At 36.3% G+C, this 14346-nt stretch overlaps 1 protein-coding gene across 2 annotated transcripts in view; it reads left to right on the top strand.

Annotated features, from left to right (window-relative positions):
- Sym (symplekin scaffold protein) overlaps window positions 1-14346 on the top strand; it is a 649809-nt gene that overhangs the window by 227479 nt on the left and 407984 nt on the right. For both annotated transcript variants that reach the window (XM_090398863.1, XM_090398864.1), the window contains one exon: window positions 9027-9122. In XM_090398863.1, coding sequence (XP_090254989.1) covers window positions 9027-9122 — 96 coding nt within the window. The remainder of the gene's footprint in view (window positions 1-9026; window positions 9123-14346) is intronic.

Raw genomic sequence — 14346 nt, 5'->3', positions numbered from 1 at the left:
TGCCAAATGATTCCTGGAAATGTTCTTCATTGTCTACTACACCAAAACTATTATATCCCATATATTTAGGGAACATCTGAAAAGATATCTAGAAGTGTGGCAGGACAACTAATATCAGTGCTTAATAAATATTAGCTCTGCACCACATTTATGCCATATAATTTAAACCAGTATATCTAACTGGCAAATCACATCCAGAAGTGTATGAAATGTCCTGTACTTGTGATCTGGATAGACAGGAAGAACTGTTGACATCCACTTTGGAGAACATAAAAAATACTTTCGCTGCTATTGTTGTGGTTATTTATTATTTATTTAGTGTTTGGCTTAGAAGAATGCATGCATATGCCTTTGTCTAAAATGCATAAAAGATGTATAAAAGAATACAATAGTGTGAAGTGACATTGTAGTCATATGTACATATAAAAATATACAAATAAGCATAAAATTAAAATTGAATGTCTAAGTTCGACAGCCAATCAACAGCATCTGCAGAAACTGTTATAAAGTCAATCACAGGTCCTATGTAGGCTGTGAGGACAGTGAAACGTGATATGTTGTTTGGTTATTCTCACCACAGTCACAAGATGAATTTGGTCTTATTTTCCAAGTAAACAAAGGAGCTCTGCACCTACCATGGTTGGTTTGAACCCTGTTTAGGGAGGTCCATATTTTTCGAGGTCGGTCAAACCCTGATGGAGAGCTGTTTGGGTTAAAGACAGTCTGCCAGATTACTGGGGCTTGGGCAGTCCAATACACCTGCCATTCTGTTGTTGCAACATAGCCCTCAGCAACTAGTCATTGTGCATGGGGAAAATGGCTACAAACCCCCCACAAAATACAGAAAATATTAAAACCAGTTAACCATAACCCCCCCCCCCCCCCTTAACAGAGATTACATTAAATTTATCACCATTCCATATATCCGGGGCATGTCTGAAAGGCTCACAAAAATCAAAAAAAAATTATGATCTGACTACGTGTTACAAACCATGTAAGTAGTTGGCATCCCTTATCTGCTCCGCCAAGGACCAGCCACTTCCCCCCCCCCCCCCCCTGCTGTATACCAGGTCCCTTGCAGCTGTAAACCGTCCTACTATGGCCAAACAGGAAGGACAACTGATATCAGGATTTCCGAACACAAAGACTACATCCGGTTTCACCAATACAGACACTCAGAACTTGCGGGACATGCACTAGATATCCACTACAGAATACGTTGGAAGAAAGCCACTTTACTACACTTTAGCAAATATAAATATGAAAGATTGTTCTTGTAATCAGCCTCAACTTTATGTGTTTCCCAAGTCTCAACAAATTTGGGTGCATGAGACTGCCCCAAATTTGGGAAGCTTGCATCCTTAGAACATCAGCCCAACAGCCAAGATTACCCAATTTAGCTCTTTAGGGGGCACCTTTAGGACTCTAGGACCAACGCCAGTTGCCTTCTTCAGCCTCATTTGGTTGTTGTTAGTGCCTATGTGCACTTATCATAGTTTTATGTTCCCAGAAGATGACACTGTATCATTGCCGAAATATAGGAAGGTATTGATTAAAGTTTTTTTAATTAATATTTTAGTATACATTGTCATTTCCTGAAAAATTTAAAGTCATGTGTAACCAACATATAAGTTTATCTACAAGAATTATGGTATCAATTAATTTAGTGTGTGTGCACTGTTTAGCCAGACAGCTGAGCAGTATTCAGCAGTTGAGTAAACGAGGCCCAGAGCAGATGTCCTTAATGTGGGAGCAGAAACCCCTCCCCCAGATTGTTCCGGCAAGTTTATGTAATATGTTATTTATAGTCCTGAGCTTGGCAGCAATATTGGAGAGATGTCCATTAAAGGAGAGGGTTCTGTCTAAGGTTATGCCCAGACACTTTGGATTAAAATTGTGTGGTCAGATGTTCCCATTTAGTGGTGCTCTTAAGATGTCACATGTATGCTATTGTTGAAATGAAAATAGTATGTTTCATTTCACTAGTTATTATGTGCTCTATAGTACAGAAGTTCTGGTGTTAGAATGTGTTGCATGGATCATCAGCGTGTGCGAATTTTCTAGATGTTGTCCTTGGAAGGTCAGAAATATACAAATTGAATAGAAGAGGGGCCAGAACTCACCCTTGTGGGAGTCCATTGTTAAGTGTTCTTGGCTTGCTCATATCGCCATCTATAACTACCTGTATTTGTTCTATTAGACAGAATAGCATTGATCAGATGGGTCATTTTTTTTACATTTCAGTATTTTAAGGAGCTTGTAGATCATGCCATTCCTCCATATGGTGTCATATGCAGCCATGAAGTCTATAAAGACTGCACCAGTTTTAAGGCATATTTTGAAACCAGATTCTATATGAGTCATTAGAGCCAAAGCTTGATCTTCACAGTTATGCCTGGGCCTGAAACCAGCCTGTTCATGAGCAAGCATGTCAATAATAATAGTATTAATTCTGTTGTAAATATCTTTCTAATATTTAAGTTAAGGGATATTACATCCCATATTGTTTCATAGCCGAATAAGAAACTCAAAGAGTTTCATGCCGAATATAGAAATAGAAACTATATAAAGTTCGGCGAGTCCGAGCATAAGCAAATACCTGGATAGTATGCAACACCTGACCCATTTGGTAGTGCAACACTGAGGCAACTCATAGTAAGGGTGGAGCAAGCTCCGATCACTATTCTTGGTATTTACCCATAATGTGAAACCCAGCTCCTAGGAGCTGTATTACTGTTTTACATTATGAGAGAAGGTCACTACTCAGACCAGTTTCAACCTTTATTGAGGTCTCATCAGTGAGTAGGAAGACCTAGGTAATACCAAGTTTGTAGCGAACAGACATACCCTACTATAAGAATTGCCAAGAAGGTGTCCTAATAAATTACTAATTATATGAACAGCCAAAGGCTTCAATTCGGTAACATGAACTTATTTAAGTTAAGGGATATTACATCCCATATTGTTTCATAGCCGAATAAGAAACTCAAAGAGTTTCATGCCGAATATAGAAATAGAAACTATATAAAGTTCGGAGAGTCCAAGCGTAAGCAAATACTCCTTCTAATAGCTTAAGACAGACACTGAGTAGTGTGATAGGTCTATAGCTTACAGGTTTATCAGTAGGCTTTCCACGTTTCTGGATGGCTATTATCTTTGATTTTTTTAAATTCTGCTGGTAATCTGCCACTCTGTAGAATATTAGAAAATAACAGACAATTAGAAAATAACAGACAGAAAATTTAACAGACAACACAAGTTCCTTGTGTTGTCTGTTAAAATTTTTTTTAAACTGATCCTGCTGTTAACCAAATTGTTGCTGTTCGTGTACTGTGACAAATGGTTTTTGTGCTCTGAAGATTCCGAATGTATTACCAGCATAATAACAGCAAATAAATTAAATAAATATTATTTTCTTTTTATTCTGTGTTGTGAATTAATACCTTCAAATAAATTGACTTGCCTCATTTTGTTGCCTTTACTGCACTCCTAATTCTGATTATTTATATCTAAAAGTTGATTACATAGTCTAATTACCCAAACTGTGAGATAATCTTTCATAGCGATGTCAACATCCATGATTCAGACTGGCTCCACTTCTCTAACTACACACACACACACAAAGCTTTGAAAAGAAATGGAATTGTTGGTTGTCAGTAATGATCTAACACAAGTGTTTCACCCATATACCAGATAATCCTTGTTATTCACCCAACACCCTGGACCTTTTTTTCCTCCAAATATGTCATTGATATTAGCTTTCCTCTTTATAAATCTGATAACAGTAATCTTGTTTCTCAGTTATCTGATAAATCTGATAACAGTAATCTTGTTAATCAGTAATCTCCTCCATGTTTCTTTTTCTAAACGTTGTCCCCTCTTTCAGCCAGTTTCAGCTTCATATCCTATTGTACAATGATGAACATTTGGGATTACCTTTGAGATTTCTATGAATCTTTTCTGTAGTTTGCGTATTGTTTCTGCTCTCTCTATCTCTCCTTTATTCCCCACTCTACATTCAAAATCCCTAAAAATCCAAGAGTTATTTTTCAACAAATGTGCCAAAGCAGTGCAAACTAAAAATGTCTTGTTGTGATCAATGGCTCATGATTAAAACTCCAGCTTCTAATTCGGCTTTTATGACAGATTAACATGGACAAAAAAAACAAAAAAAAACCGGACTTTATAAGAGCGAAATGCACTGACATGCCTCCTGCTGAAATTAAATGGCAGTGGGTCTTCTGATCCTTTGTCCAAGCTTTAGACAAAACTTCAGCCCTACTATGTTTCCACCTTTCTCTTATTCTGATAGAACAATGATAGCATCTAGTGATAAAGCAGATCTCTTGGCATTGTTTTCTCCTCCAGCCATTCCTGAAACCACTCACAATATGCTTGTTCTTTGCCACAAAGACATCAGAATCTCTATCATACATCACCTATACAAGCTATCATAACTATCTGTTATCTATTAAAAAGAGGTGGTAAGTCATCCATTAGGTTATCCATCCCGTTGCCCTCACCTCAGTATTCCTAAAAGTGATGCAGGTCACATCAACAAACAGCTTCTTCACCACATACAGACTCATCAGTTAATAATCACCAGTATCGATTTTTGTAATTTTCATTCTGCAGTAGACCTTGCAAACCTCATATATGTTTATATGTGAGGTTAAATAAGGTAGCATGAAATGAATGAACATGAAATGAATGAATGAAGAGGTAAAGAGGAAAAAGGCATTAGGAGGCAATATAAGAGGAGTGGTAATAATCAGTTCCATGAAGATTATAAAGAACAGGCAAGGAAGCCAACGTTTTTGATAAGAGTAGCAACAGTGAAGTATGAGCAGCAGTTAGCTTATGAAGTCAAAAAAAAATCCTAGGGAGTTCTTTCGATAAGAATGATTATGAAAGGATGACATTGATTGGCAAAAACAGTATAAGAATAACTTCCTGTCCATGATGTGAGGAACCTTTATCTGATCTCTTTTGACTAAAGGTGAGTTAGCCAGTCTCGTATGGAGATAGAGGTTTTTTTTCAGCTGGAAACTCAGTTTTTTTTTTTGTCCCTCAGAATAGGCAGACCAGCTTGTGAACACATATGGATCTACAGTTTAAAATACATACTTAATCACTCATTTAGGAAGGCTTAACCAGTCCTAAGGGATGGTTGAGGAAAGGGAGAACCCTTTCCTCAACCATCCCTTAGGAGAATAAATAAATTAAAAAAAAAACCTTAATCATGATGACTACCTTACCATCCCTAAAGTTTGGGAAATTGTTATCCTCAAATGTATTAAATAGGTTTATTTTAATTTATTTTATTTTTAATTATTATTTCAGCCCAATAGTTTTTAACTTAGTAAATAATGTATAGAGGGATTCTAATTTAACACATGCTTTTCTGTTTCATTTCTTCAAATTCCTTCCTGTTGTTCATTTTCTTTGCTTACATTGATAATCTCTTACGATATATAAGATGAAATATTTGCACAATAAATAATTTTCTAACGTGGTATACGTGTGATTTTATAATTATGGAAACTCCATGGCTCATCACTATTCAAGAAAGTTTGTTACACAGTAGATGTACACTATAATGAACTCCACTATAATGATATAACATACAACTGTTGGGTGTAATCCTGTAGGAAGAACTGCATAAAATTTGTTGTGTATTTAAAACTGCAAATAAAATAAAAGAAAGTACACATGCTGGCCACTGAATTAGAGACCTTTATGCAGAAATACATAAACATTCCTTAAACAACGTACATGCAAAATACTTGGTAGCATACATCACCATGTGTTCGAGGCAATATTTAAGAATGTAGCTAGTCAGTATCTTCAGTAGTGTTGATCACAATGGGAAAACAAAAGATCTTTTGGAGTTTGATGAAGGGCTTCTTTTGGGTGCACGTCTGGCTGAGACATGATTTTGAAAACATCAGAGCTAACTGGTATCTCAAAAGGCGAGATATCCCAGGTGTTTAATCAGTGGAAATATAATCCACATTTCTTGTCTTAAAGATGTAATTGGGGGTCCTAAGACAGAGATTACTGTCATCTGAGAAGCTTTGTTTAGAGAAACAGAACGTCCTGTATGCAGCAATTGGCTAAAGCATTTGACGAAGGCTCTTCCTGACCCTTATCTCACCAAACTATGAGTATGTGCAGAGAATTGAAGAGAAGATTGGTTTGGCAGTCACATGCCTATACAAAAACCTCTGATTTCTGCGAAGTTTCTAATTCATTGGCCAGTATGTGTAGGCAGCTTCAGCTGAAGTCACATAAACAAAAGAAATAGTAAGAAACAGAATATTGGAAATGGTCGGAAATTGCACATTGACAACTGCACAAAGGATTGCTTCGAACTATATATTCTTCTTCTTATTGTGCTATCTTCTATCAAAGGTCAGCGACCATCTTGGCGAACAAACTGCGCTCTTGTGCTAATCTGAGCAGTTGTGCACTGCTCTTTCCTGTCCACGTCTTGATGTTGTCAAACCATGATATTCTTTTTCTTCCTCTAGTTCCTTTGCCATCAATTCTTCCTACCAAAATACAGGGTGTTCGGGATAAATTTGACAGTTTCGTAAGGAAAAAGAAAATCTTCTTTGTATCTATTAATTTAATGAATTGACAAAAAAACATTACAGGCAGAGTTAATTACAATACTATCAACAAGATTTACTCAAAATAACCACCATTAGCATCGATCACAGCTTCAATTCTGCTTCGGAACCTCGAACAAGCTGATGCTACAGTCTCCCTGGGAAGGGCCGCAAAAACTGTTTTAATTTTATCCATTAACTGGGCTTTTGTATTACTGGAAGTGCGATTGGTGTCTTTTTCAACTGCGCCCCATACAAAATAATCCATGGGGTTAAGGTCTGGGGAGTTTGGAGGCCAAACATTTGGACTGGTGAAGTCGTAGAAATTTTCAGACAACCATTTTTGACTTTTCCCAGAGGTGTGGCAAGGGGCCGAATCCCGCTGCCATACATACAGCCTACCATTGGCTACCCTTGTTATCCAGGGCTTGACTACAGTTAGCAACTCCACGAACAAAGCCCGAATTCCAATGCCAGGGTTCTTCAGCACCTGTTCCTGCAGATTTGCGAGGAATTCTGCTGTACGAACGCAATCAGATCGTCTGCTAGGGATCTTTCTTCTTGCTACATCCTCGTAGTCACCATTGCAAGTCTCTAGTTCATGCCTGATTGTTTTTACTGTATTCAGGGAGCATTGGGCAGCAGTCGTAATATCCTTATTTTGATGGCGGGCACGAATCATCATGATACAAGTTATTCTCTTCCATGATTCAGGTGGGTTCCAGCTATCCATCCTTTCTGACATCTTGTATATGAATGAAGAAGGGTCCAAACTTTTAAATGAAGAGAAGTGTGTGTTAATACATGTAACTTATGGAAAAATATAATTAATTATAAATATGTCAAATTTATCCCGAACACCCTGTAGTTTGTAGAAGTTGGTATTTGGTGTTTCTCATGATGTGTCCAAGATATGATGTTTTTAGTTTCTTGATTATTTGTACAAGATGTTTAGCTTTGCCAATGGATTTTAAGACATCTTCATTGGTAATTTTTTCTGTCCATGATATCTTTAGCATTCTTCTGTATTGAACTATATATAAAATACACAAAATGACTACATAAAGTGTAAATGGAAACAATAATGACAGACAAGTAAGAAATAAGAGGGTGATATTATATAAATGAAAATCCAGTATTAATGTTAAAATTTTGAAATGTTACATTAGCTTGAATTAACATCACTTACCTGAAATTTTCATAATGAATTAAATAGGTGTGGTCTGTATCATTAACATTATCGAAAATAACCTGAAATCTTCGGCAGATAGCTTTAGAATTGATTAACTTCAGTTATGAAAAGGAAAGGGACACAGCTGATGAACAGCTAGTGCATTAATGGGCCTAAGGTGAAGAGGAAAGTGATTGGTACAGCTGATGAAAAGTCAGCTTCCTAATTGGGCAGAAACATCATTTGAAAATTGAACAGTGCAGGCTTGCTGTTAATTACTTTTAGAGGTGACCACTTATAAAGTTGGCTGACTGCTGAATTAATGGAACAAGCTACACAAGTTTAGTTCACTGTTTCATGAAAGCAACATAAATTTAATGCTAACGTAACATTTTGAAATTTAATTGTTGATTGTCATTTTTTAATTTCATACTCCTCTAAATATCTTCTTTCTTTTATGTCTCTCATTACTGTTTGCATTTGTACTTTTCTTGTTGTTCATTCGTATTCTATCATCAGTTACAATTTCCTGCCATTAAATATTTCCTTAAATTTACTGAAGTGAACCTTGTCCTATACTGTTGCTATAGTCTCTAGAGGTAATAAAGTGTTTGTTGTAATGGAGAATTTGCTATAGTGAATTTTCTTTAGAATTTCTTTTAGCATTAACTTTTTTAAGTGAGTGAATTTTTTATAATGATATTTGCTGTAGTGAAAGTCATTTGTAATGAATTATGTATTTGTATTATTTTTTTATTTATTGTGTCATTCTAAATACTTATGTGTTCTGTGTATACCCAGTGAATGAGTTTATTCTTGGACAGATTCATTGCTGCTACAAGTAAAAATGGCACATTTCTGTTTAATATTTTTGTAATTCTTAATATTTTTTCCCTGCTTATTATTATTAGGATGAATGGTCAGTATCATCTTAATTTGAGAACTTTACTAGTTTGAGCGGTAAACTGTAAGCTTTCTGTAACTGCTGTGTTTTTATAGTGATAGTCTACTGCATTACGTTTCTGCTTAGAATATTGTATCACTTCTGTAAGCAGTGATATAATATGTGAATTTTTTAATTTATGTATATAGTATATTTGTATTATTGTTGAAGGTAACATTATTAATTATGTTTGTTAAAATGTTTAATAAGCAGTTCTTATATTTAAACCTATTATTATTTTACAACATATTACTTTGATTTATATTGTACTAATTGTATATGTATTCTCTTAAAACAGTTGCAATTACTGATCCTATTGAAACATCCTGTTTCTGTGGATTTTCATACACAGATAGCAACTTTATTAACAGATTTAGGAGCAACACAACAAGAGGTAGGATTGTAATATCTAGTAATACAAATAATGGATTTTGTTTTATTTTTTTCCTTCTTTTTTTTTTCTCACACAAAACAATTAAACTTTATGCTTTTGAAAAGTTGCTTAAAAATTTAAGATTGGAATATCAGTATTTTAAATCTAAAAGATAGCTAAAGAGGATGCTTAGAAGAATAAATAACTTATTTGTTCTAGAAAAATTATGTGATTTCATTGTAGAATATTGCAATTGGCTGTCATTAGAAGTGGCTGTCAGTTTTATAAAGGGAAGATCACTGTATTAAGATGCATTTTCTGCATTAATTAATGTTGCATTTTCTTTTATTCACATTAGAATTAAAATCATATTTATTGCTTGTGCTGTGAATTTCTACAAGAAACATAATGTGAAAAATTTTCTTTCAATTATTTTAACATTTTCTTATTAACAGATTTATATTAATAACTTCTGTTCTCAAAGTCTCTCATCATTCAGTAGCATCCTCTAGCTAGAGGGTTGCAGCAGATGAACAGCTCTTCTCCATTTTTCTCTGTTTGTCGCCTATATCATTCTTAAACCAGTCCATTCCACGATGTCATTGAACCACTCTCTAGTTGGCCTTCCACATCTTCTCTTCCCCTTACCTTGTAATATAGTTCTTGTCAGGTGTCCTGAAGAACCTCTCAGAAGATGTCCTGCAAATCTTTCTTTCCATAATATTCTTGAGCAGTGTTCTTTCCATCCCAACTCTTCTTAAAATCAAAGTCTCTAGATAATTTTATTCAAGAAAGGGATGCCAGCTCTTTGCTCACTCCAGCTTATATTCATTATTGTTTCCTTAAAAAATAATGCCTATGTGAAAGGATCCTTCAAAAGGTTTCAAACCTCTTTTCATCTGCAATGAACTCTCAGTTTCTTCCTGTAATATACTTCAAAAGTATATTATAGATGTTGAATGAAATTATTGTTTATATGAGACAGTGTATTGGGATAAGACTACTGACAATTTCTTTATGTTAGAAGTATAAGGAAATATTATCACACTTTTATTTTGGTTTATAGATAAGTTTTTTGTATGCAGAAAATGAATTTCTGCTTCCTTCCTTTCATTATACAGATGTTAAGTGTCACGGTTATTTTCCATCTGTTCTCAAAGGAATTTCGGCATTATATTATCTTTCTACTAATATAACTGCTTACTAATGATGTATCCCCAGACCACAGCTGTCTCTGAAATTCATTAGGTAGGCTAAACAGTAAATCTTACTTTAACCTAAAACATTTCCACACACAAGCGCTCGCACGCACGCACGCACACACACACACACACAGACAGAGCTTGAAAAGAAGTCAACGTACACCTTAGTGTAAGAACAAACAACCATGCTGCCCACCTTTAAGATGTAGGAACTCATTTCACTGCAATGACTGAAGCAATCCTATAGGGCATACTTTCCACAGGTGTACCATAGTGATCAAAGGGAATTGTGGATCATTCTTCCTGTAGGCATGTAATGAAGTCCTGGACTGGATGGGGCAGATATCCCTTGACCTTGCCTGACATTCCATTTCATACCACAGATGTTCAACAGGGTTGAGATGAGGACTCTGTGGAGGCTAGTCAAGTGTGGTGATGTTCATGTCCACAACTAACAGTTACAGTAGCAGCCTTATGACACGATGCATGGTCTTGCTGAAAGAGAGAGAGAGTGGTTGGTTCTGTAGAAACACTACAAAGTAGGAAGCATTGTAGTGTTCCAAATGTTCAGATACCTCTCGGAGTTCAATGTTTGTGGTACCATAAACAGAAGTCTGAGGCCAAACCAGGAAAAACAGGACCATACCATCAGGCTGGTACTTCTGAATTTCATAGTTTTGGTTACGCACTGTGGTTAGAGACATTCACCAGGCGTTTGTCACACCTGTTCATATGCTCAGTAGATGGTGTAGCATGATTCATCACTTCATAACAGTGATGAACCACACTTCTCCAAACTTCTTCATCCCACTGTACACTGCACCACTGAAGACAAGACTGCATGTTAGTTTGGGTAATGTGGGGCTTGCATATTGCATTCCTACCATAGAAACCGTTGTTGTGAGCTTTGGTTCTGAATGTTTTTGTGCAGATGCATGTTCCACTCGATGCCCAGAACTCTGCATGTTGGCTGAAGAATGAGAGCTTTAAATGTTATCCTTCATAGCACACTATGATCATGTTTGGTGAGTGTGGTGGGTTGTTCACTATGGGTAACACTTGCAGTTGATGCTTCCATCTCAGTGTGGTATCACAGATTGTTGACCCAGAATGGCTCAATTTGCCAATCACATATGCCTACAACATGACATCCTATCACAACACCTGTTTCAAACTCCCTCAGTTCCCCTCTTGCAGCCATTTCATCTGGACACAGTTGCACTGACTTGGGAGCATCCATGGACATCCTTAATGGCATGGTGAACCTTGTCCATGAGGATGTCCATTGACTTCTTTCCAATCAGCATACACACACACACACACAATGTATTTATGCTGTAGAGTATTTTTGTCATAAATGGAAGTTTTGCTTCTAAAATTATATATTTAGTTTAATCCTTTATCCAAGTGTAAGCAAACAAAGTTTGTGCCTGAAGTATCTTCAGGACTGGGACAACTTGTAGCAAAGGTGGACTAAGTTCTCATCACTTTCCTTAGTGTCTGGTCTGGGTCACTACTCAGAAACCAGACTGGTTTCTACCTTTATAGAGGTTTCTTCAGTGGGAGCCAGATCCAGAGGTGATAACAGTGTCGAAGCAATGCAGAACTCATATTTCCATATGCCAGTTGCCAAAAGGTGTCACACCTTATTAAATTACCCTGGATTAGAGAAAGATGTTGTAAGTTCTTTCCCACTTGGTTAGACTATAAATTACATATTTAGTTTAATGCTTTATCCAAGTGTAAGCAAACAAAGTTTGCACCTGAAGTATCTTCAGGACTGGGGCAACTCATGGCAAAGGTGGACTAAGTTCTCATTCCTTTCCTTAGTATCCCATAATGCAAAGCACATCTCCTTGCGGACATGTATAATGCTGTGCATTATGTGAAGGGTCACTACCCAGACCGGTTTTGACCTTCATTGAGGTCTCTTCAGTGGGAGCCAGACCCAGAGGTGATATCAAGGTTGAAGCAATGCAGAACTCATATCTCCATATGCCAGTTGCCAAAAGATGTGACACCTTATTATTAAATCACTCTGGATTAGGCTGAATATAGGATTAAATTAAATATATAATTATAGTCTAACCAAGTGGGAAAAAAACTTCCAACATCTTTCTCTAATCCAGAGTAATTTAATAATAAGGTGTGACACCTTTTGGCAACTGGCATATGGAAATATGAGTTCTGCATTGCTTCAACCTTGGTATCACCTCTGGATCTGGCTCCCACTGAAGAGACCTCAATAAAGGTCGAAACCGGTCTGGGTAGTGACCCTTCTCATAATGCATAGCATTATACATGTCCGCAAGGAGATGTGCTTTGCATTATGGGATACTAAGGAAAAGGATGAGAACTTAGTCCACCTATGCCAAGAGTTGCACCAGTCCTAAAGATATTTAAATTGCAAACTTTTTGCTTACACTTGGATAAAGGATTATAAACTAAATATATAATTTATTGCTTCTAAAAGTTGTATGACCCAGTAAGGTATAAAGCAAGGTTGCGTGATAAATAATTGTGTACATTACTGGAAATGGAGTGTGCATTTTAGAGTTAACCCTCTCATGCATGAATTTTTATATTCATTTATAAAAAATTATAATGATGATACAGTGCCATTTAATCTTATAGTAACCATGAATTCATTAATTTAGCTAAATTCATGCCCTGTATATGTTAAAAATGATGTCCTCATCTCAGGACATCATTTTTGTGTGTCCTCATATGAGGCCCTTATACATGAGAGGGTTAACTAATTTTCAGTAATGTATTATTGCTGGCTGATGTATTAAGTTATCAACTCTTCATTTGATTTTAGCACAATTAAGGCATCTGTTCTAAAAAAAAAAAAAAAAAAACATAATGGTGGTGGGGAAACAAGAAATGGTACTGCAAAGGATTATTCTTCCTCTTATTATACATTAATGAATTCTTTTGCCAGAAGTTCAGGACCCTGACTGATACATGTAGAAGTTTGTTCTAGACTTGCTGATTTATATAGTCTCAGTTTCTTTAAAAGGCTGATGCACCAACCAGACATCATTACTCCAAGTAATTCTTCAGTTTATTTCATGTAGTTTGGAGATCACTATAATTGGAAAGTTGTAATCGATCAGTAACTCACAATACATGCCCTTCAAATATGCATACAAGACTTGTGTGCTATTGATTATTCATAACATAGCTTCACGTATAAACATCACCAAGAGAGGGAAAAATACATTTATTAAACTTACTAATATATTGCTGGTTTTTTACCCAGCATCGTCAGAGTACAGTTAGAAACTGCAACAAGCACACAACACTGAACTAAAGAAATGTGGAAAACAATTTAAATTGTAACTGAAACTGAACTGTTATCCTTACATGACACCCTCTATGGGCAGAATAACTATAAAATTTTGGTAAGACTATCAGGTCTCAAAATGATGGTCTCCCAGATCTTTGGCAGATTAATGCAACAATACTCATTAAGGTTGGAAGAGTGCTTCATAGCACTCTTCCACATATCCTTCCTCCACAGTAATCCACACAGCCTTCAAAGGAATGCGGAGAACTGACCATGGTTCTGACCTAATGTCCATCACCTTCTCGTGGTGCACCCTGTTAGGTATCTACCTGGATACTGAACGGACAAGGATGGGCTGGCAATTTGGGATGTAGCCGACCAAATTGTATTCTTATTGGCATAAACCAAAATTTCAAATGATGGAACCGGCATGAAATTCTGTACAACATGACAGAATTTCATGCCGGCTGGAGTGTTACCTGGTTAAATTAAACAAGGCTCCCATTGTTTTCGCCAGGGCAAACAGCAAAAAGTCAGCTACTGGAACAAATCCTAAAACTTAACCTAACTCAACATTACCAGAGTTCAAGATCAGTACTATCAACATAAGAAGCCTTAATGGCAAAGAAATGGAGCTAGCTGAGGAATTAGATAAGTACCAGATCGACATAATAGTGCTGACTGAAACAAAAAAGACAAAGAGATCTTTCTGAGCAATGAATACAAAATGTTATATTCAGGCAATGACAAT

This window comes from Typopeltis vanoorti, chromosome 10, assembly GCF_054136105.1.
Source record: "Typopeltis vanoorti isolate ZY-2024b chromosome 10, IOZ_Tvanoo_1.0, whole genome shotgun sequence".
NCBI classification, from domain to species: domain Eukaryota; kingdom Metazoa; phylum Arthropoda; class Arachnida; order Uropygi; family Thelyphonidae; genus Typopeltis; species Typopeltis vanoorti.
Note: the sequence above shows the minus strand (reverse complement) of the source record. Positions and strands in the feature narration are given on the sequence as shown.